This window comes from Coenobita brevimanus, chromosome 8 (genome assembly GCF_032717465.1).
Source record: "Coenobita brevimanus isolate Jiangsu-jjx chromosome 8, ASM3271746v2, whole genome shotgun sequence".
Lineage (NCBI taxonomy): Eukaryota > Metazoa > Arthropoda > Malacostraca > Decapoda > Coenobitidae > Coenobita > Coenobita brevimanus.
Genome location: NC_136961.1, coordinates 16,311,694 through 16,337,155, shown reverse-complemented (window position 1 = coordinate 16,337,155; position 25,462 = coordinate 16,311,694). Strand labels below are relative to the sequence as shown.

Here is a 25,462-nt window from a genome sequence, read left to right as displayed (position 1 = left end):
ATAGTGCCTCCTGGAGCACCCAGCCACCCCCACCAGGAATACAGCATAGTGCCCCCAGGAACTCCCGGACACCCCCACAAGGAACCCATGGAGGAGCAGCAGCTGCACGCCGGGATTCAGGGCGACAACGGCATACATCAGCCCAGGCCATGCGCCCCTATGACCCGGAGCCCTTTCATCGTCGCCATAGCAAGAATCCTGCACTACCTTTTGGGCGAACCTTCATCAACCAGCCAAGGGGTGGAGCTGTCTGTCCAGCTCCTGCCAGCACCCCAAAGGAGACGGCCTGTAGCCGCTCCCGCCTTCCAAAGGAGACGGCCTGTAGCCACTCTGAAGGTGTCTTCCTCTTTGAGACGGCCTGTAGCCACTCTGAAGGTGTCTTCCTCTTTGAGACGGCCTGTAGCCACTCTGAAGGTGTCTTCCTCTTTGAGACGGCCTGTAGCCATTCGCCCCTCGCTAAAGAATCGGCCAGTAGCCGACCTGAGGGTAATAAGGAGATGGCCTGTAGCTGCTCCCGTCTTCGCCAGACGGCTTGTAGCCGCTCCGAAGGTGTTCTTCCTAAGGAGACAGCCTGTAGCCGCTCCAAACTCCTCCAGCAGGAGACGGCTCCCACCTTCACCAGACGGCCTGTAGTTGCTCCGAAGGCTTTCCCCCAGAGACGGCCTGTAGCTGCTCGCCCCTCACTAAGGAGGTAGCCTGTAGCCACTCTGAGGGTAATGAGGAGACAGCGTGTAGCTGCTCCCACCTTCACCAGATGGCCTGTAGCTGCTCCAAAGGTGTTCCCCTTGAGAAGGCCTGTAGCCATTCTAACACCCTCCCGAAAGAGATGGCCAGTAGCCGTTCCCACTTTCACCAGACAGTCTGTAGCCACTCCGAAGGCTTTCCCCCAGAGATGGCCTGAAGCTGCTCCAAAGGCTTTCCCCCAGAGACGGCCTGTAGCTGCTCACCCCTCGCTAAGGAGACAGCCTGCAGCCGACCTGAGGGTAATCAGGAGACGGCCTGTAGCCACTCCTGCCTTCACCAGACGGCCTGTAGCTGCTCCGGAGGTGTTCCCCTTGAGATGGCCTGTAGTCGCTCTACACCCCTCCTGCAGGAGATGGCCTGTAGCCGCTCCCACCGTCGCAAGATGGCCTGTAGCCGCTCCGAAGGTATAGTCGGGACTGCTGGCAGACACACCCTCTCAGGCCAGAGCCAGTAGCTGGGCCTTGGCGGCCAGTAGCCGCACCCCTAGGAAGCCACGGCCAGTAGCCAGGCCCTACAGCAGGAGGTGGCCAAGAGCCACCCCATCCCCAAGTTTGACGCCTGTTCCCCGACCCCCAGCGGGCGTAGAGGAGTATTGGAGAGGCCCCATGGTCTCCCCGGGCCTCCACTCCCTACGACTGGCTCTGGAGGAGACCCACCTGATGGACCCTGACGCAGGCAGGCGCCGCAGCCCCCTCCTGTAGGTGCCGCCCAGTCCTGGGGACCGCAGTCCTCAGGAACTCCAGACCCTCCCCAGAACACCCAGGCGGGAACTCCCTACACCTCGACTGCGGAAGATCTCCCCCTCCGTCAGGAGCCTGAACGACAGGCTCAGGCAATTGTTCAGCCCTAGCCCTGAGGTCCGCACTCCAGTACCGAGTCCCGAGAGTTCGGGCCCCTTCGCCGTCAACAGCCCCCGGACGAGAGCAGACGTCCCTGCGTATGATTCCGTGTCTCCTGAGCATGGGGACTCTTGGTGGCGCCCAGCCCTGTCAGTAGTGGGCCTGCACGGCCCCTCAGCCGCACCCTTGGAACCGGGAGAAATATAGTGACTACTGTGTAATAATAGTGATTCAATAGTGCTGAGGCAGAATAGTGAACTTACAGTGATAGACCAAATACAGGAAGAAGAGATAGACACAGTGACGGGCTATACGATAATAAGATTAACCCCAGGGCCGTGGAGTAAGTAATGATAATTGGCCAAAAGTGACTCTAAGGCAGAAAATAACAAAGTGAACACGCCACCATCAAACCCTGCCTCATAGTATTATAATTACAATTGGATCCCAGTGCCTTACCCCCCCCTTGTGTGAGAAATAACCCTAGCCCCTCCATGCGCGTAAACACCCCAGACTATGATAAATCAGAACATTCCACCTTGAACATTATTTTAATATATTTTCCCAACAGTATCCTGCGAGATACTCTTCACCCTATCTAGTTGTAAGAGTTTATGATCACCCAGAATATCGTGTCTGTAAAATCTCCTGTTTCCCTTGTCTGACTGAGTAATAAACCTGTAAGGTTATTGCCTGAGTTTTTGTGTCTTGCCTCTCTCCTATTTGTCTAAGCCCCAGTCTCGAAAGAGAACCCCACTACATGTTAGGTGCTTTGAGTGTGGGAAGCCAAACATAAAACACCTAGCATTACACTAGAGTCTTAAGCTTTACTTTTTATGTCACTAATGACATCAATATTTTCCTAAATGAGCAACGGTTATACGAACAAACAGAGAAAACCATATCCATTTTGTATAAGATTCCATTCGTTTCCTATTGAAGAACTTATCAGCTATTACACCTTGAGGTCAGAGATCAGCATCTAAAAGTCTATTCCTTTCTGTAAAAGCTACTATTACTACCCTGAAACAGTACACCTAGTTGTGCCTATACACCATTAGGACACCTGGGTCTCACAGACCCACAAAATAGAAAAAAAAAAAAACGTGTTTTATTTACTGAATCTTTGACCAATCTACAACCTTTTTGGTTCAATTTACTATGCAATAATGAATATACAATTAAAATTAACATATTTAAAGAATTTTAGGCAAATTTTTGAAAAAAATCTTTACAGTTTCTTGTTACACGGACCCCATATGAAAAGAAATGACACAATGATGCTCACACTGCTGTCAAAGCTAGTGGCATGAAGGGTCTTCATGGTGTGGAGAGGGCAATTCACAGGGTGACAAAATTTGCATCACACAACAGTAAATTTCAGCCCCCCTTATCCAGTACACCTGGATCTCACAGACCCGACCCCGACTTTAGCGTGTTATACACCAAAACAGAAGGAGACCTGGAAAACCACACAGCCACCTTTAGCATGGGCATCCAAACTTAGGAAGCTATTGGGAAGGACAGGGGTCCCTGGCATATAGTAGTTGCTAAACCAGTAAGTGGCAAAAAGTGGCCGGGTCTCTCACACCCAGGTGTACTGTTTAAGGGTATGAAATAAATCATTTTGATAATATGTCAAGATTTTCAACACCACACCCATCAATGTTTAAATTATCTGTAATATAATCTTTAATATCTTGGCAACGAACGTCTTTATCTAATTACGAAGATAAATGTCTTATAGCTTTCGTTCTGCTTTAATACTAACATTGTTTCACCAACGACTTTCTTTTAGTTAACCGTTTTCTCTCAGTGCCAACGACACATTCTTCCTCTTGGTGGGTAACACTACGTAGACTACAAGCACTCACCTCTCGAAGCCCACCACAGTTATTAGCAGGGTGTTGTCTCACTTCTCGCCGCTGGGGGAGAACTGATGCAGACCCATTCGTTTTGCTGATACAGTAGCTCTTGGCTCAGTCACCAAGCAGTCACCCGACCGTGATGACACTGGGCTGACATGATAAGCTGATCTTTTCAGCAGTGCCATAGCATACTGTAGTTCTTGGTAGGAACATTATCACAGTCTTCTAATTCTGTCTGAACCTTTCTTTGTCTATCTCAAGTTGCTTCTGGTACAACTATTACATCTTCATTTTACCAAGATGGTGAGGCCTCCAGAACTAAACTAGGATTCGTTGGTAACCCTGAAACTAACTGAAGTAAATGGAGTGGCAGATGCAACTCTCCGTGGCAAAGTCACTCACGGATTGCTAATGATGCCTAAGGATTCCCCGAAGGATCAAGATTCACAAAAACTACTGACGTCAGCCTCCCTGATGTCAGTCACAGCAACCTTCATACCTTCTACAGCTTTAAGGAACATTTAGTTAATATCCACAACATCAGCCCTTACTTGTTTCAGAGCATCCACCATATTAACAGCTTCACTCTTGATATCCAGTATTTTAGGTAGGATGTCATTTAATTTAGTAATCTCTTGACAGATTCGATATCAAAAGACATAGCTCCATACCTTGAGGTGGCATCTTCCAAGGAGAGTCAGCAACAAATTCAACTCTTAGGTCAGATGAAGAATAGTCTTCATAAAGCTGGATCATATTCTGCAGATCCTTCCTATTTTTTTTCTCCAGATCACGCCTTCAGGTCACATTTTTCTTGAAGATTTGCCAGAGAACTTTTAGCATTTTTTATCTCTTCATGGGAATTAAAGGTATGGATTATATCTGCCACAACATCCACAGAAAGGGTCACAGCAGCAGACGCAAAATAGCATAACAAGTTTATTTCCATTTCACCGCATTTACCCATGCTGGTTAAGTTAGACGCCACTGCCTTCACAACAACAAATCATCTCCATGAAAACCAGATATTATTGCCAGCTCACACCTCTGATCCAGCCGCGAATTCATCAGATTTATAAATAATGTCCCTGGATTATCCCCTGTTGCACTTTAACACAGCATTTACATAAAAGGTCGAAAGATAATATAGTCACTCCTTACACCATAATGATCCTAGACCTTCACGAGCACACAGATGTCAGCAAGTGAGGTTTAAATTGTCAGTATCACTATAGGAAAAGCTGAAGATACTGAGCATACACACCATGTCCACAGTGTTCACCAGTAGTAGTGGTAGTAGGAGGAGTAGTTGTTGCTGTTGTTGTTGCTGATGTTGGCCTATGCTCATGTGGATCAGAACCCAGGGGATTGCAGGAAACTGGCCACTTCAGCCGGGCATTCCTTGTGATCTTGTGTTAAGCCTATGTTGAAAGATCGTCCGTGTTGTGGAAGTGCAGTGCATGAGGTCATTGTGGTTTCAGCAGCTGCACTACAATTAGTTACATTAAGCGTCAGTAATAAGGCATGAAACGGTGGTGACCACACAGGGTCTTGATAAATGTACTCGTGTCTCTTTAGGACGGGAAATTTCTGTGTGAGGAATGTCTGATTAGGGTTAATGAAGGACCTTGATTGGTTAAAAGTTTTGGGTGGCTGTGATGGTTGTGTTTGCGTATATGTCTTTGAAGCATAATGCCTGGTGGAAGAAGAAGGGGGACATTGAGACATTTTGCGCAGTGCTGAAAATTTAACATTCTATTTCTTAGTCTAGCGAAGAGGTGAAAGGAACTAACCATAAAAGGGGCAAAAAGAGCAGGCTGGGTATGGATACAGCCGTCTGAAGCCACCGCCAGTCCCTTATCAGGTAGGCCCACCCGCTGAACAGTATTGTTGCGATTGTCGACGTGATGAACTGTACCATCCCCACCTTGGTCCTCATCTTTACCTCCGTCACTTCCATCACTGACACAGAGTAAAAAACAAATGCCCGTAAGAAAACATGATAACAAATGTTCATATGAAAACATGGAAACCGCAACGGCTGGTAAAAAAAGAAAAAGAAAAAAAAGAAAGAAAAACAAGAAGCTTTCCCACAAACAGTAAACCGCTAAACAGAATTGCTAGGAAAGCGATAAAACATACATCCGGTGTGTGTGTGTGTGTGTGTGTGTGTGTGTGTGTGTGTGTGTGTAAATTAAATTAAATTATATATATATATATATATATATATATATATATATATATATATATATATATATATATATATGTGTGTGTGTGTGTGTGTGTGTGTGTGTATTTTTACCTAATTGTTCTTACCTAATTGTATCTTCACAGGAGTGAGTTAAGCTCATACTGTCCCATGTTTTGAACCATTTTGATCATACATGTCTTTAAATTTATGAATTATTTTTGCACGCTTTCATTCGATAGTACATTTCACTGATCAACTGCTGTATTTGGGAAACTGAATTTCCTTACGTCCTTATCACCTCTCTTTTTGTACAGTTTTCTCTAGTGTCCTCTTAATGCTGCTTCCCCATAGGTTTTATACTCATTTACGTCAATTTTTTCCTGTGATGCATTTATATAACACAATTATGTCTCCTTTTTTCCTTCTGCCCGGTAATGTTGGTAGGTTTAATTTTTCGAGTCTTTCTTCATAGCTTAGGTCGCTTAAACTTATTGCCTATCTTGTAGCGGCCCTTTGTGCCTTTTCGGTCTTATCTATGTGTTTTTTGCGATGCGGATTCCAGACTACTGATGCATACTTCGAAGTTGATCTGATGAATGATTTTATTATCTTTCTCAGCATGTCTTCATTTATATATCGTCACCCTCATAAAGAAACTGCCTAAGTAGTTTTTTCTACTTTTCGGGAAATCGAAAAAAAAACTGTCTCATTTTCTTAATTTTTAGTGACTTAGGCAGAAACTTGAGTCACATTTTAGACCACTCACACTCTAGACCTGGCAAAGGCAGCCATACCAATAGGTGCACCATGTGATGATTGAGGCAAAAATCCAGAAATCGCCGAAAAATGACTTAGGCAGTCTCTTTATTAGGGTGACGATATGTGAATGCTACCCTTACATTAGCACGCATTTTGTACTGTACATGATCCTTACTTTTTCATTTATGTAGTCAGCCGGTAATAGTTTGTTAATGATAATCACTCCTAACGTATAGTCCCACTCTAGTCTTTTTTTTTTCTTTTTTTTTACCAAATTTTATTACTTGACATTTGTCCACATTAAATTCCATTTGCCATCTATTGCTCCATTCATTAAGCTTATTAAATTCCTCTTGTAGCTCTATGCAACAACCTGTGTTTGTAATTTCCCTTCATATTTTTGCATCATCAGCAAACATATTTAGGTACTTGTAGCTTCCATTTCCAGTGGAAAAACTAAAACATTATTGGTGCTAGCACCAAACCCTGTGGAACTCCACCTGTCACTTCTCACACTGTTCTCATTTCCCTTTTACTGAGAAAATCTTGCATCCAGTCGAACAGATTACCTTGGATTCCTCCTTCATTGTCCAGTTTCCATAAAAGTCTTCCGTGTGGTACTCTGTCAAATGCCTTCTTGAAATCCCAGTAGCCTATATGCTGTCTACCCAGCCATCTCTTTCTGTATTATTTCTGCAGCTCTATCATAGTACTTTAATAGGTTAGTAACACATGATTTTCCCTTTCTAAAACCAAATAGTTTTTCTGTTATCATATTGTGTTTTTCCAAGTGATTTCCCAAATTCTTCATATCAGTTTTTCTAACATCTTGCTTATGACGCTGGTCAGTGATACTGGTTGGCATTTAAGTGGATTTTGTCTGTTTCCTTTCTTGAATAGGGGCACAATGTTTGCTTTCTTCCTGAATATCAGGTAGTTTTCCTTGTCTTAAGGATTCTCTGAATATTAACTGCAATGGACTGCTTACGTCTTTTGCACATTCCTTTAATACCCAGCACAAAATCTCATCAGGGCCATTGGCTTTTCCCCTGTCTAATTTCCTCATCTCTTCCTGGACCTCTTGGTTTGTTATATGTATATTTGTTAACCCTCTCGTGTACGCATATGTTTCAGTAAGTTCCCCCCCCCCCACGATTTTACTCGACTGGCCGCACCGCTGAAAACGCGTGTTCTTGCCTTATTATCGCAACCCAAACCTCGATATATTGCCATGAAACCTACATACCTAATTCACCGATGTTTGTTCTAGCCGATAAGTGAAAAAAAAAAAAAAAAAAAAACGAATTAAAGTACATTAGGCCACTGTGTTTAAACATTTCCGAACTTCAATTTCAATTCCCAACATCCTAGTTCGAATGTTTTCTATCACACAGAGAAATGTTATTAGAAGTTTTGATAGAGAATTTCACCAGCTTTCTAATGGGGAAGTCCGGTTATGATACGATTTGTAGTTTACGAGAAAATAGCCAAAACTGAAAGCCATTAAAAAAAAAAAAAAAAAGCAGGGAGTTTATCTGCAAGTTTTCTTATACACATTATGTTTTTATTTCATAATCTTGTGTAGAATTTCATGAGCTTTCTTACGGGCTGTGCCGATTTTTGATAGGTATCATAGTTTCCGAGTAAATTACAAGAAACTAGTGGGTACTCACGGTCGTGCTGCACCTTCGTCATATGTGCACAATAACCTTTATATTCCCACCTATGTAACAACGACTTTTCATCAGAGATACTACATTGTTATGTCCTGTACATACATAGAATTCACTGATCTTTATCATGGTTCTTACAGGATATCGATACCTCCAAGTTTTTGAGTAAATGGACGACAAACGTAGAATACTCCTCCTCGCCTGCAAGCAAGATAAAAACACTCCATTTTCCTGCCTCACCCTCACCTACATATTTTTGCTCATTAGGTTTACTATTTTCTTTTTTTTTTACTCAAAGTATATACATAAAATATCATAAGCTTTTTGATAGTGCTCTCAGAAACTCGACATGACCACCAGTCTTCTTGCTAGGTAGTGATATTAAAGGTGAACTTTCTTCCATCACATACGTGTATATGTAAAAAACAATACTTATTTGTGTAAAAATATAGAAATATAGAAATAGGTCAATATACAAATCAACAAAATACGGATAACTCACTTCCTCCAGAGGTGTTGAGATGTTGACAGGACCTTAATGGATTTGAAGATGAGGAGTTATGTAGTGTGTGAGTGTGTGTGTGTGTGTGGGTGGGTGGGTGGGTGAGTGAGTGTGTGTGTCTGTGGTTTATTTTGTTCTCTCCTCCTTGCATTACACATGCGATGCACACAATATATTTCTTCACTAACATTCACTGCACGACATACGTATGTATGTGTGGCATATTTCTTCTCTCTGATCCATGTGCTAGGTTTTCGCTAAGTTAGTCAATGCATGCAATACTTCTCGGGGAACACTCGCTGTGCTATTTTATTCATATGTTTCACACTAGACCATACACAATATAGCACTGTCTGAGATTGGTACAATAACTTTTCATTGAAGTCTGTGATTCTGTGGCATATTTGTTGTCTCTGATACTTGCACTAGGTTTGAGCTAAATCAGTCAATGCACGCAAAATTTCTCGAGGAACACTCGCTGCACTATTTTATATGTATATTTCACATTGTACCATATGCAATATAAAACACTATCGCATGATTCCGTCCCAATCTCCTCCATTATTCCCTTCCTGACTCTATGGCGTACATGACTGCTTGTTTCCTTAGTAACTATGGCATATCTCTATGGCATACATAATGCCTAGTATGGTCAGTCAGTTATTTCACTAATCCAAGCACTATATGTTTCACAAAATATAAGTACTGTCTTCATTATAAAGGTAAAATACTCACATCATTTATCAGCAGGGTGAAGCAGAGTGGAAACCCTGTTATAACAAACCACACTCCTGCATCTAGGCCTAACGGCTGATAACGGGCCCCAGTGCTTTACAAACAATATATCTATGTTCCATTGACACAGTCACTTCACATTATAGTAAAAAACACTGTACAATCACAATATTTCAATAATGGCTTCTGCCTCGGATGGTAGGGGGAAAATGGCAAGTTTAAAGGGACAACTGACAGCAGCGCTACCCTTCAGCCTGCCTGGTCGTGAGATGCTTAGGTTTTTCTGCTGCACATTGGCTCGTCAGAGCAGTCACAGTGTTCCCAAGTGTTTTCCTCAGAAGAGAGATGCACCCACTAGAATGCACCAAAAATTAACGCAAATTAGCCCAAAACTTTCCTTTTTTGGGCAGTTTTTCAGGTAACAACAAGATTCGCATCTTGTGCGTTTATATGCCAAACCACAAAGAACGCGATTCGTGTCAACGTGCCTCGAAGGGTTAACCCTCTATATTTCTATATGTGTGAGCATGCTTGTTTGTTTTCATCTCTCACAAACCTACTGCTTGTTGTAAAAGGTGACTAAAACGGTTGGCGGAGGGTTAGTGCCCCTCCCCGGAAAACAACTAAAAAGACAAACAATAAGCCTCGGACAAGGACTGACCAAAAGATGACAACCAAGGACCGGACAAAGGACATGGTAATCGGAATGTGGAATGTTAGGGGAGCGAATGATGAGGTGAAAGAGAGAGAGATTGTCCAGCTGCTTGAGGGTGCGAAAGTTAATGTATGCGGAATAACTGAAACTAAACAGCGAAATGAGAGTTTGAGAGAATGGGAGTATGGATGGGGTATATGCGCAGGAGTAGGTGAGAATGAGAGGGCAAAAGAAGGAGTATGTATAGTTGTGAGTAAAATATGGAAGAACAGCATAAGAGAGTATGGATCAGTTGGGTCAAGGATTGTGTGGGTAAGATTGAAAGTTGGAATTCAAATGTGGCCGATTGTGTGTGTCTATGCGCCAATGCAAGATTGTGCAAGCAGAGTGAGAGAAGAGTTCTGGACAAATGTGGAAGTATGCATGGAAAAGTTTGGAAGGAATGAGAGAGTGGTTTTGATCGGTGATACGAATGGTAAAGTAGGGAATGTGAAGGTGGATGGAATAGTTGGTGAGTGGGGTGTGCCTGCTGAGATAGATGAGAATGGCAGTGCGTTAGTGGACATTTGTGCTGGGAGGGGGTTGGTGATAGCCAATACCCTCTTCAGACACAAAATGATCCATAGGTATACATGGCGAGTAATGAGAAGGATAGGTGGTGAACTAAATGAAAGGAAGGCAATGATTGATTATATGTGTGTGGATGAAGGATGCAAACATGTGTAATGGATGCAAGAGCTTATAGAGGTTGGGGGAGTGGACTTTCTGACCACTACCTGGTGGTGGCCAGAATCAAAATCCAAATGAGATGGAGAAATAGAAGAAGGGAAGGACGGGAAGAAGGAGTATTTGTAAGGAGAGTGGAAAGTTTACAAGAGGATGAGAAAAAGGCAGAGTATAAGAGAGAAGTGGAGGAACGATTGGGCAAATATGAATTGGAGCAGATGGGGGACGTGGAAGGTGTGTGCAGGGTATTCACAGAAGAAATATGTGCAACATGTGATGTGGTGTGTGGGATGAAGAGAACACGGAGGGGGCTGCAAGGAACAGCGTGGTGGAATGAAGAGGTGAGACAGGCTGTGGCATAAAAGAAGAAAGCATACAATGAATGGATGAGAAATAGGGGCGTGGAAGAAGTTGAGAGGCGGAAGAGAGAGTTATATTAGAAAGAAAGAGGTGAAATGATTAGTAAGAGAGAGTAAGAAGATAGTGGATGAGGAATTTGGAAGGAATTTTTGTGTAAAGTGGAGGGACTGTAAGAAAATGTTCTGGAAAGAGGTGAAAAGAGTAAGACAGGATGGAAGTGATGTTAGCAGGGGAGTGAAAGATAAAAATGGTAGATTACTAGTGGAGAAGGGAGAAAAAGTGAGCAGATGGAGAGAACAATTTAAGGAATTGTTAAACATAGAGGATGGAAGTAATGCGAGTATAAGTGGCTGGGCAATGGTTGGGAGAAAGAGGGAGGTGAGAAGATAGGAAGAAATCAGTAGGATAGAAGTTGTGGAAGCAATGAAGATAGTTAAATTGGGGAAAGCCCCAGGAATTGATGGAGTGCGTGGCGAAATGCTGAAGCATGGGGGAGAGATAGTAGTAAAATGGATGTGGAAAATGTGCAGATTGGCCTGGAAGGTAGAGTCCCGGAGGATTGGAAGTCAGGTATAGGCTAATTATTTCCTTGTACAAAGGGAAAGGGGAAAAAAAAGTGTGTGGTAATCATAGGGGCATTTGTCTTCTTAGTATAATAGGAAAAGTGTATGGTAGGATACTTACTGACAGAGGTAGAGAAAGAACAGAGGAATTAGTTGGAGAAGAACAGGGAGGCTTTAAGAAGGGAAGAGGTTGTGTAGATCAGATATTCATTCTTAGATCTTTAGTGGAAAAGTTTCTAGAGAAGGGAAAGAAGTTGTATGTGGCTTTCATGGATTTGGAGAAAGCATATGACATGGTGGATAGACAAGGATTGTGGAAAGTATTAAGAATACGTGCAGTACAGTAGATGGGAAGTTGTTGAATGCTGTGAAGAGTATGTATGATGGTGCTAAGGATGCAGTGCGTGTGGATGGTGAACTGAGTGAATTTTTCTCTTTGAAAGTTTGGTTGAAACAGGGATGTGTCATGTCTCCGTGGTTGTTCAATCTGTACATGGACGGGGTAATAAAAGAGGTACAAGGTAGGGTAGTGGATGTTGGAGTGGCCCTGGTGAGAGAGGGTAGTGTTTGGAAACTCCCTGCACTGTTGTTAGCAGATGATACTGTGTTGTTGAGTGAAGACGAAGGAGAGGTGCAAGGCTTGGTGGATGAGTTTGAGAGAGTGTGTAAGAAACGGAATCTAAAGATGAATGTAGGGAAGAGTAAAGTGATGGTCTCTGAGAGAGGTGAAGTCAGTGAATGTACAGTGAGGCTGGATGGTGAGGAATTGGAAAATGTGAGTACGTTTCAGTACTTGGGTAGCGTGATGAGTAAGGATGGAGGTTTGGAGGGTGAAGTGCTTGAAAGGGTACAACAGGGAAGAAAGGTTGCTGGTTCCTTGAAAGCAGTGATAAGAAACAGGGAAGTGAGCATCCTTGAAAGCAGTGATAAGAAACAGGGAAGTGAGCATGGAAGTGAAAAAGTTACTACATGACAGTATTGTGATACCAACTCTAACGTATGGAAGAGAAGCATGGACGTTGTTGGAAGGACACAAGTCAAGAGTGAGAGCAGTGGAAATGAGTTATTCAAGAGGAGCCTGTGGAGTCACATGGAGAAACAGGCTGACAAATGAGGATATAAAGGAGCGTTGTGGTGTGGGTGTGGATGTTATAGGAAGCGTTAGGAGGAATACACTGAGGTGGTTTGGCCATGTGGAGAGGATGGAGGGTGAAAGACTGACGAAGAGAGTGTATGTGAGCGAGGTGGAGGGGGGAAGAGGGAGGGGGGAGCAGAGGATGAGATGGAGGGATGGGATGGAGAGGTATATGAGACAGGGGTGTGTGAGTTGGGAGCAGGGCAGTGATATGGCGGGGGACAGGGCGACGTGGAGGCGATTTGTTTGTGGCCACCCCGAACGGGATTGAGGCGTCTGGAAATAGATAGATAGATAGACAAACCTACTTCCTTTAGGAAAAACTGACTGAATTTTTTGTAGTACTTCACAAATATCTTTTTCATTGATACAGCTTTTCCCCTCATCCATGATGGATTAAATTTTAACTTTTTGCTTAGCTTCGTATGTAGCTGTAAAAGAACTTCAGCTGATCAGTACTTTTATTTATAATGTCTTCCCCAAAGTGCCTTTGAGCTTCTCTCCTTATCCTTGTATAATCATTTCTTGCCTGCATGCAGTTGTTATATGCCCTCTCACTTTTATGTCGTCTGTATCTGATCCACAGCATATCTCTTCTCTTCTGCCTTTTTTATAATCAGTACTAAACCAGTTCTTTATCCTTATTTCCGTGTCTTTGTGCAATGGCACATAATTATGGACTCCTGTTTCGTGAAATTCACAAATATAAATAAATAAATATATATATATATATATATATATATATATATATATATATATATATATATATATATATATATATATATATATATATATATATATATATATACATCTTGTCCTCTTGGCTCCTTTTCCCAATCTATGTCATTAACGTACAGTCATAAGAAAAAGTATCATTGTTCTTCAGAGCTATGTACTATGACACAACGACGAAGAGGCGTGGAATGACGGGACAGGAAAGTTTGTACTGAAAACCCGTCCATGTCGGTTATGTGAGACAGATATTAGAATTGGTGCTAGAGGTAATAAAAGCTATTTAGACCATTTTGCCTCTGTGCATAGAGACAATCCTTTTTATTATCTGGCACCGATTTCATGAAATAAAAATATAACAGAATGGTGTAGAGTCGGGAACACACATGCAGACGGGCAATGAGTATGTGCACCCATGCCAGACGTATGATAATAATTCAGCCAATACAAGCCAAGTTAGTACATTTCAATGTAATAATCATATGTATTGCTTTCTACATAAAATAAATGTTGCATAGAAGGAAAATAATAATACGTGTTCAGTCTCATTGCTTTAATATTTTGTATACCCTCCCCTGCTTCCAAAACAGCCTCTAGACGTCGACACATAGGTCCCACTAACTGAAGCATCCATCTGAAGCATTTAACCACCCATCTAAAGCAAACAAATGAACTCGTGCACCCCTGCTACACTATCATAATAATAATAATAAAAAAAAAAAACAGTCGATGCCCATAGATTTAATACACTTCAAAATAATATATTTGTTGTATTCTATAGATAAGTGTTGAATAGTAGGAAAATGATAAACGTGCCGAGTTTCATTATTAATCCCCGGCGGGGCGCTCAGGGTAACACAAACACGTCCTATATATTTCCCCGCCATATGGCGCATTCTTGCTCATTATTCCAACTCTTGTAGTGGGATTGTGATATGGCAACACTAGTTAGGGGAGGGGCAAACAGCAAGGACCCGCCTACATAGCCCAGCTAACGTTCGTTTTGCATCGAACATACCTTGGGTAATGATAGTTTTTCTTATGACTGTACATCTTTAGGTCATGATAGTTGCTCTATTTGTAGTTTAGCCGCTTTCTGTAATTTCCATTACCTCCAGCTATATCTTATGCTATCCTGAAATTATAATCTAATACTGCATGGTCGCTTTTATCGAACGGGGGGACATTATAATGTCAGTTTCATTTTTTGCCTGGTAAATAATAGATCGTTTCATTTTTTGCCTGGTAAATAATAGATCTAATAGTGAGGGGTCTTCTGGTCCTCTTTTTCTGGTGTTTTCCTTTGCATGTTGTGTTAGAAAACTTTCCTGTGTAAGATCCAAGAGCGTTTTATCCTAACAACTTTCATGGTTTTTTACATCTAGAATATTCCATTTCATATTTGTAATAAAATCTTGCATCAGTAAAATTCTTTCAGATTTTTCTTCCATTCTGTATACTAGGGTTCTGAACCCTGGATAGGAAGTCCTTATATTTGGTCCATTAAGGGAAGACCTGTATCCATTTGGAAGCACTGTAGGATTTTTTTTTTAATATGCAAACATGTTTCATTATCACCAGAGAGTACTGTACAACAAATATAAGACATCTGGAGCTTGTATGAGTGAACATTAGGACAATTGAACTAAATTAAATGCTCATTTGGATCCTTTGAAATTTTTTTTTGAAAAAATAAATGTACTTATTCAGGTACTGAGATGGAAATATATGAAACTGAACAAAATAACTTATACTACTGGAATTTGGGGGTGTAGACACTCACACAGCTGGCCAGTGACCTCTGGGAAACACAGAAAACTGCTTACCTGGAATAAATTAAAACCTGAGATATTTTTCCTACATTTGTCGGTACTAATATTTTATTGTGATTATATATTCGTGATTGCAACCTGAATATACTATAAAAAAAATTTCATCATACTAAATTAGTATAGCCGAAAACGCACATACAGTATCTCTGGTTGTTATAACTACCTGCCAACACATTTTCTGTGGTTCCCAGAGGTCACTTGCCCGGTGTATATGAATGTTTACAACTCCAGGTTCCTGTAACCAAAGACGCCGGTCCAAGGGTCCTAGGTGCTCTGAGGAGATGAACACCATCATTGCGATGTGTGTTGTGACAGTGAGGGCTCTCTGTAGTGATGACAGGACTGCTCTGTTCACTCTCCTCCTTCAAATCTTTGAGGAGAATAGGCTGCCCTGCCTTGCCATCCTCGAGAGCTTCGCCCGTGACGCCCGTCCCGCCACTCAACATGAGCTGAGCCTTTCCAACCCCACAAGACACCACGGAAACGGCTGCAGTTGAGTGTCCCTCTCAACAGGGCAACTGCCATCACACCTGACGACCCGGGATCAAACATGGACCTTGACATGACCAGCGCTGGGACCCAAGCACTGCCAATGGCAGTCGAGGAGGGATGGGAGTCCACCCCTGACCCTCGAGTCACCCAAGATCCTGCTGCCTCAGACGACGTCACCTCTAAGGTGATCCTCCTCTTTGTTGCCAACAACTGAGACAAGAAGCAGAAAAACAAGGCATGGAACAAGAGAAAAGCAGAGAAACGATCTCTCTCCAATGACCTCAACTTCAACCTGCCCACGCCCTCCACCGAGCCCGTCTACTGCCTCGAGCTCAAGGCCTCTCATCCCACCTGCATTGACATCACGAGAGCCCTTGAAATGAATCCCGAGATGATCGCCAACGAAGCACTGAAGAGGATAAATGTCTGGTGTCCTCAACTATGCCAAACTACAAATTTAGTTCTGTTCAATAGCCTAAATACAGTAAGTAGTTCCCATTCGTTCCACCACCTGTCTACCTATTTCTACCTCTGGGGGGCCCTTATTTGGTTCGGTCCTCCCAAAGGAGGTAAATCTAAACAACAACAACAACAACAACAAAAACATCTCAATTTCCATCATCTCTAGGCTAAAACACTTGATAAAATTTTGTGTACAACGCATCTACATGGAACAACATGGCATCTTCCTTTTTTTTCTTTTTTCACAATGCAACACCATATCAGAAACACCTGTTCCAAATGGATACACGGATAATTACTGATAGGCGATAAGGAACAGGAGTGCAAAAACACGGCTAATCCTGACAACACCATGTGGAGTGCTGCTGAGAGACGCTGCAAATGTTTCCAAAAACCAATATATATGGACAGTATTGAGAGAAAAACTCAAAAACGCATGGTGCATGATTCCATATGGCACCGATCTTCCGATCTACTGTAAATTTAAACTCTGAATTGTCTTTTCTGCCAGGTCTTCTTATTCACTTCTATCCCATGTGTTTGACTTGGGCGACATATATATATATATATATATATATATATATATATATATATATATATATATACACACCATGCGTAGGCAAACTCTTTTGCCTTTGTCTATCAACTTGTACCTTTCCTTCTTGGTGGAAGTTTTCTCTCATTCAGCCAGTCCCAAAGAAGGGTGACCATTCCCAATCCTCTAACTATCGTCCAATTGCTTTCACATCCTGTATCTCAAAAATTTTCGAGTCAATTCTTAATAGAAAAATATTAAAGCATCTTTCCTATCACAACCTTCTTTCAGATCGTCAGTAAGGGTTCCGTCAGGGACGTTCCACTGGCGATCTTCTCACCTACCTTTCAGACTCTTGGTCATCCTCCTTTCAGGACTTGGCAAAAACTTTGCCATTGCACTTGACATCTCAAAGGCTTTCGATCGAATCTGGCATAAATCTTTAATTTCCAAACTGCCCTCTTACGGTTTCTATCCTTCTATCTATGCCTTCATCTCTAGCTTCCTTTCTGGTCATTCTATAATCGCTGTTGTAGATGGCCGTCGTTCTTCTCCAAGATCTATTAACAGTGGTGTTCCTCAGGATTCTGTCCTGTCACCAACTCTCTTCCTTTTATTCATCAATGACCTTCTAAGCTGTACATCTTACCCCATCCACTCAGACGCTGATGACTCCACCCTTCATCTTTCCATTCGGTTCCCGCAACGTCAATCTCAGCAGTTACTTCAGCTAACAAGGGATGAGGCTATGGCACACCTAATGTCTGACTTGGCTCGTATATCTGACTGGGGTAAAAATAATCCGGTTGTTTTTAATGCACCAAAGACTCAGTTTTTCCACTTATCAACTCGACAAAATCATCCACAGGTATACACACTAATGTTTAATAATATTCAGCTTAATCCTGCTTGGGATTTCATTTACTCGGGACTTATCTTGGAAAGATCATATTCCATCTCTTGTAAAATCTGCTTCCAAGAGATTAGGTGTGATATGCTGACTCTGTTCCTTCTTTACCCCCGCTCAATTGTTGACTTTATACAGGAGTTTTATCCGCCCCCGTATGGAGTATAACTTTCACGTGTGGGGAGGCTCCCCACACACAGCTCTTCTCAATAAAGTGAAGTCAAAAGCTTTTCGTCTCATTTACTCTCCTACTCTTACTGACTACCTGCAACCTCTGTCTCTTCACCGCACTGTTGCATCTTTATCTCTTTTCTATCGCAACTTCAATGGTCACTGCTCCTGTGAACTGTCTGCATGATTCCTCCACCTCTACGACAGGCGCATAGCACCCATCTAGCAGCAAACTCTCATCCCTTTTCTGTCCAGATCTCTAATGCAAGAGTTAACCGTTACTCCCAGTCCTTCATTTATGCAACAGGTCAGCTCTGGAACTGTCTCCCTCTATCTGTATTTTTTGCTTCCTATGATCTCCATTGTTTCAAACTCATTGTGTCCAGGCATCTCGAAATGATCGGATCTTGAATTTGGCTCTCTCTTGTGTTTCGTTTTTCTCCTGGAGGGAACTATAATTGCGGGCTCTTGGCCTTTGGATCCTTCTTCCTCGCATAATATATATATATATATATATATATATATATATATATATATATATATATATATATATATATATATATATATATATATATATATATATATATATATATATATATATATATATATATATATATATATATATATATATATATATATATATATATATATATATATATATATATATATATATATATATATATATAATCAATATACTGTATATACTGTGTATATATATATATATATATATATATATATATATATATATATATATATATATATATATATATATATATATCTGTCTATCTATCTATCTATATATACACATACATACAGTATATATATATATATATATATATATATATATATATATACATATATATATATATATATATATATATATATATATATATATATATATCATCGTCATCCGAACCTCCTTTCCCATCCTAAGGCAGGGTTAGGAGTAGCAATGTCCAGACAGCCCGAATTTGCCCAGTCCAATGGGCCACGCCTCCTTTCACTCATCATTCAAGCCCCCGGGATCTTGGCTCTATCGGCTACGCCAAAAACATTCACGACGATCTGTAGCTGCACATAAACGTATCCAATTGAGTCAATCCGGATGCTGCCACGTTAAAACTGGGTGCCAAAACCCTGATCATGTACTTCACCTCACAACATTCATCCAGCCAGCTTGATCTCCCGTCAGCTCCCCAGCTCCACCAACCCCAAAGCCTCCCCCCCACACACACACTCACCCACCATATCTCTCCACCCCCTCCCCAGCCCACCTAGCCCCTCTCCCTCCCCCAGACCCGCCCAGATATACCCCTTTCACCACTCTAACGTTATCCACACTCTCTACACGACCACACCATCCCAGCTGACTCTGATTCTGGTGTCCACCGACTTCCTCGCTCAACACCTCTCACGAACCACACCATCTCGCATCCCATCCACCCTCTGCACTCCATATACATTCTTCAGCAGTTCCATCTCCACTGCTGCAAGGCCCGATTTTTTACTTTCATGCCACACCACAGCCCCACATCTACATGCTAAAGTTGGCACTAACACTCCTTCATGCAAGCCTAGTGCAGCTGCAACACCCAAGCCTCTGACTCTCATCAAGGCCTTCACTGCACCTGTTACCATTCTTCCCTGTGTCACTCCATTCGCAACTCCGTTTGCACATTTTCCTCTCATTTCCATCACTGCACCAAGGTATTTCAACTCTCTCACCAATTCCAGTCTTTTCCAATCACTGCAAAATCGCACTGGGAGTCATCGTCTCTCTCAATAACCATCACTTTACTCTTTTCTACATTTACTCTCAAGGCACGACGCTCACGAACATCAGCAAAACTCTGCACCAGCCCACCAAGCTCCTGTCCGGCACTTGCAAGCAGCACTGCATCATCAGCATACAACAAATTTGAGATATTCCATCTACCACCATTCATTACAAACACCATCCCTCTCTCAGTTACTTGTGTTTTTACTTCTCTCATTACCCCATGCATACATACCGTATATTGAACAACCATGGGGACATCACACAACCTTGTCGCACGCCCACACCGATCGTGAACCATTCATTTAGATGGCCATTAACTCTTACACATGCTTCACTAGCATCATAAAAACTCTTGACGGCACCTAGCAGCTTCCCATCTACACCGTACATGCACAAAACTTTCTACAATCCTTCTCTGTCCACTTTGTCGTATGCTTTTCCCAGATCCATGAATGCCATAAACACCTAGTCCTTTTCACAAGCCTTCTCTGCGAACTGCCTCACTGCAAATATTTGATCCACACATCCTCTGCCACTCCTAAAGCCACCTGTTCATCACTCACTAGGACTTCTGATATCTCTCTTACCTTCTCTATAATAATTTTTCCATATGTCTTCCTTATCACACTCAATAAACTTATGCCACGATATTTCTTGGACTCACATCGCTCACCCTTATTTTTGTACAGGGATACAGTCACAGCCCTCTTCCACTCTGCAGGCACAGCTACACTCATCCATGCTTCCTTACATATCTCCAACAAGCACTTCCTTCCACTCACTCCTCCACACTTACAGGTAAGCATCTCTGCATACACCTCGTCAACCCCAGCTGCTTTCCCACCCTTCAGCCGTGCCACACCATTCTTTACCTGTGCAAGCACCACGTCTCCAAACACCGCACTCCTTATCTGCACACCCCCAAAACCAGTTATGCTCACAGCCGCTCTGGTCTCTCCATTCTCATTCATTCAGGCTTTCAAAATATTCCCCCCCCATCTGGTCCTCACTTCATCCTGATGAACGAAGAATCCACCACCTACATCCCCCACACTGTCACATCTCTTTCCGCCTCCACTTCCACATTTCCTCACAACTCCCCAGAACAATCTCCCATCCTCCGAGCAGCTCGCACCAATCCCTCTTCCCAGACCATCACCCACCTCCCTTCCTTTCCCAGTCTGCCCATGTGCTTCCTGCTCTCGGTACATTCAGCTCCCACTTTAATCGAACCCCTGTCCCGCATCAACCCCAGCAACATCCCCCTTCCCCTCCTCCACTGCTCTCCCAACATAAATATATATATAAATATATATATATATATATATATATATATATATATATATATATATATATATATATATATATATATATATATATATATAGCTGTACATCTAATCCTATCCATTCATACGCTGATGATTCCACTCTTCACCTTTCCATTCGGTTCCCGCAATGTCCATCTCAGCAGTTACTTCAACAAACAAGGGATGAGGCTATGACACACCTAATATCTGACTTGGCTCGTATCTCTGACTGGGATAAAAATAATCTTGTTGTTTTTAATGGATCAAAGACTCAGTTTTTACACCTATCAACCTGTCAAATCTTCCACAGGAGTGTCCACTAATGTTTAATAATATCCAGCTCAATCCTGCAACATCCTTGAACATGCTTGGGGTTTCATTCACACGGGACTTATCTTGGAGAGATCATATTGCATCTCTTGTAAAATCTGCTTCCAAGAGATCAGGTGTGATAAGCCGACTCCTTGCCTTCTTTCCCCCTACATAGTTGTTGACTTTATACACAGATTTTATTCGCCCCTGTTTAGAGTACAACTCTCATGTGTGGGGAGGTTCCCCATATACAGCTCTTCTCAAATGGGTGGAGTCAGTGACTATTCGTCTCATCAACTCTCCTCCTCTTACTGACTCCCTTCAACCTCTGTCTCTTCGTCGCACTGTTGCATCTTTTAACTCTTTTCTATCGCTACTTCAATGGTCACTGCTCCTCTGAACTGTCTGCTTGCATCCCTCCACCTCTGCGATGGGCACCGTGAAGCAACAAACTCTCATCCCTTTTCGGTCCAACTCTCTAATGCAAGGGTTAACCATTACTCCCATCCTTCATTTATGCAACAGGTCAACTCTGGAACTTTCTCCCTCTGTCTGTATTTCCTACTTCCTATGGTCTCCAGTCTTTTAAACACAGTGTCCAGGCATCTTGAAAGGAATGGATCTTGAATTTGGCTCTCTTTTGTGTGTGTGTGTGTTTTTTTTTTGGAAGGAACATTCTGCGGGTTCAGCCTTTGGTTCCTTCTTCCTCGCATTTTATATATATATATATATATATATATATATATATATATATATATATATATATATATATATATATATATATATATGTATATATATATATATATATATATATATATGTATACAGTATATATATATATATATATATATATATATATATATATATATATATATATATATATATATATATATATATATATATAGGCAGGTGGGGGGGCCTCATCATCCATCCACTTACTGTAGCGGTACTCCGTTTTTAGGGTAGCTGTACATTAAGTGACAAGCTAAATGATTTCCTGTAAACCAGGAAATTATTTATAACGCTGGGTGGTAACCTTACAACTAACCAACACGCATTCCCTACGTGACAACAAGCGGGTTGGGGAGGGTTAGTGCCCCTCCACGGAAAATAATTAACTAAAAATATGAATAAGAAGCCTCGGACCGAGACTGGCCAACAGGTGACGACTAAGGACCGAACAAAGGACATTATATGGACTGCGACATGCAATGTAAGGGGTGCAAATGATGAGGTGAATGAGAGGCAGATTGTCCAGGTGTTTGAGGGTGCAAAAGTGGATTTATATGGATTAACTAAAACAAAACTGTGAGATGCGAGTGTGAGAGAATGGGAGTGTGGATCGCGTACATGCGCGGGAGTGAATGAGAGGGCAAAGGAAGTAGTACCGGTATGTATTGTTGTGTGCAAGAGATGGAAGGAGAATATAAGAGAGTATGGATCAGTTGGCTCAAGGATTATGTGGGTAAGATTGAAAGTTGGACTTCAAATGTGGGTGATTCTGTGTGTGTGTGTGTGTGTGTGTGTGTGTGTGTGTGTGTGTGTGTGTGTGTGTGTGTGTGTGTGTGTGTGTGTGTGTGTGTGTGTGTGTGTGTGTGTGTGTGTGTGTGTGTGTGTGTGTGTGTGCGCTTACCTAATTGTTCTTACCTAGTTGTTCTTACCTAATTGTATCTTTACAGGAATGAGTCAAGCTCGTACTGTCCCGTGTCTTAAACCATATTTATCGTACATATCCTTAAATTTGTGAATTGTTTTGGCACACACTATTTCATTCGGTAGTGCATTCCATTGATCAATTGCTCTGTTTGGGAAACTGAATTTCCTTACGTCTTTATCACCTCTCTTCTTATGCAGTTTTTTGCAGTGTCCTGTGTGTGTGTGTGTGTGTGTGTGTGTGTGTGTGTGTGTGTGTGTGTGTGTGTGTGTGTGTGTGTGTGTGTGTGTGTGCACCAGCGCAAGATCGTGCAAGCAAAATGAAAGAATTCTGCACAAATGTGGAAGCATGCATGGAAAAGTTTGAAAGGAATGAAAGAGTGTCTATGACGGGAGATACGAATGGAAAAGTAGCGAATGTGAAGGTCGATGGAGTAGTTGGTGGGTGGGGTGTGCCTGCAGAAGCGGCTGAGAATGGCAGTGCTCTTGTGGACATTTGTGCTGGAAAGGGGTTGGTGATAGCCAATACCCTCTTCAAACAAAAAATGATTCACAGGTATACGTGGCGAGTGATGAGAAGGGTGGATGGTGAACTGAATGAATGGAATGTATTGATTGATTATGTTTGTGTGGATAACAGAATGAGGTGTGTAATGGATGCTAGAGCATATAGAGGTTGGGGAGTGGAAAAGTGGTGAGAGTTAAGGTGCATATAAAATGGAGAAATAGAAGAAGGGAAGGAAAGAAGGATGTAGTTCATACAAGGAGGGTGGAAAGGCTACAAGAGGAAGGAAAAAAGGAAAAATATAAGAGAAAAGTGGAGGAGTGATTGGTAAATATGATTTGGAGCAGGTGGGGGACGTTGAAGGTGTGTGCAAGATATTCACAGGGGAGTTTTGTGTAGCATGTGAGGTGGTGTGTGGGGTGAAAAGAAGACAAAAGGGGTGAAAGAACAGCATCGTAGTATGAAGAGGTGAAACAGGCTCTGGTACAAAAGAAGAAAGCAAATAGTGAGTGAATGAGAACAGGGGTGTCAAGGAAGTTGAGAGAAGGAAGAGAGAGTTATATACAGAAAGGAAGAGAGAGGTGAAAAGATTAGCAAGAGGGAGTAAAAAGAGAATGGATGAGGAATTTGCAAGAAATTTGAGTGCAAAGTGGTGGGAATGTAAGAAAACGTTCTTGAAAGAGGTAAAGAGGACTAGACAGGGTGTTAAAATAGTTGGTCGGGGTGTGAATGATAAAAATGGTATATTACTAGTGGAGATGGGAGAAAAAGTGAGCGTATGATGAGAATGCTTTAATCCCTAGGTGCCAGTTGACATGTATAATTGTCGTGATTCGGGACGTGGAGCATCGCCAGTTGCCGTGATTAGCCGCAAGCATCTCCCCCCTGTTTAACCCATGACCAGTTTCTATGACAACCACTGGGTAGGTAGGTCCCCTAGGTACCCCACTGATGCATGGCACTGGTAGAGTGAAAAGTCATGTCTTTGTCATCATCCTCATCTGATTCTATCCTACTGCCCGCAGGGCCGATTGCATCTGTGACCCCCATGAAAATTCTGCGCTTAGTGCCAGGGAAAGGGCTGAGTGACAGTGTCATCGGTCGTGCCTTGGACGATACAGTGTCATCACATACACTGAGTGAGAGTGAGGAGAGAAGAAGTTACCATGTGTAGACTGAACTCTCGTCCTTCACCCTCTTCCTGTTCTCAGACACCAGAAAAGGCTCTCAAACTGGTGCAAGAGGAGGACAGGGCCTTCAACAGTGATGAGTTCACTGAGGAAGAGGACGTTGATGACCCAGCACATAGGGCAGGTGAGTGTGGAGGTTGCAGTCATCTGGGAAATAAATGCCAATTAGCTGTCTCACCACCACTCTCGCCGCCTGCTTGTCACTGTCTAGCCCTCGAACGACCACCTTAATATCAGCCAAGTACTTCAAGGGCAAAATCACCGCAACCGGTCAATTCAGGAGTGGAATTTTCCACGAAGACCCACGTGGTGTGCCTTGGCAGGAAGCATCTCCCCACGGAAGGCCCGAGTCAGTTGAGTCATCATCCACATTCTCCCCCAACTCTTCCACCTCTCCCTCTCCATCCCTCTCATCCCCTGCCCATGGGTGTGCACGTGAGCATGCACACACTCAGAAAAGACATGCTGCACATGGCAAACAGCCCGCTTTACTAGGCGTGGGCAGAGGGGATACGTTTTTATGGGAGGAAGGAGCAGGATTTGAGCCCTCACATGTGTTTGATAAGGAATGAGCAGGTGTACCGGAAGATGATCTTCCCCCAAAGCCCTGGACTATTAGCAACATTGTCAGGGCAATATTCACAACCACTGTCATGCAATACATGGTGGATGAAATTAATTTTCACCAGGCTATGAGTGTGAGGTGGCTGGATGTGGCTGCCAGCAAAAGCACACACAAGGGACTGGCAACCTGTGGAGGTGGGGGAGTTGTTTGTGTGGCCACCCCTTACTATGTCGATGGCACACGTAAGAAAACATGTGCTCCATGACTATTG

At 42.5% G+C, this 25,462-nt stretch overlaps 1 protein-coding gene across 1 annotated transcript in view; it reads right to left on the bottom strand.

The window, feature by feature from the left end:
• Nucleotides 1-25,462, bottom strand: part of LOC145406707 (organic cation transporter protein-like) — a 220,207-nt gene that overhangs the window by 124,588 nt on the left and 70,157 nt on the right. Inside the window, exon 7 of the mRNA XM_080277810.1 lies at nucleotides 5,245-5,413. Within this exon, the coding sequence (XP_080133936.1) occupies nucleotides 5,245-5,413 (169 nt within the window). The remainder of the gene's footprint in view (nucleotides 1-5,244; nucleotides 5,414-25,462) is intronic.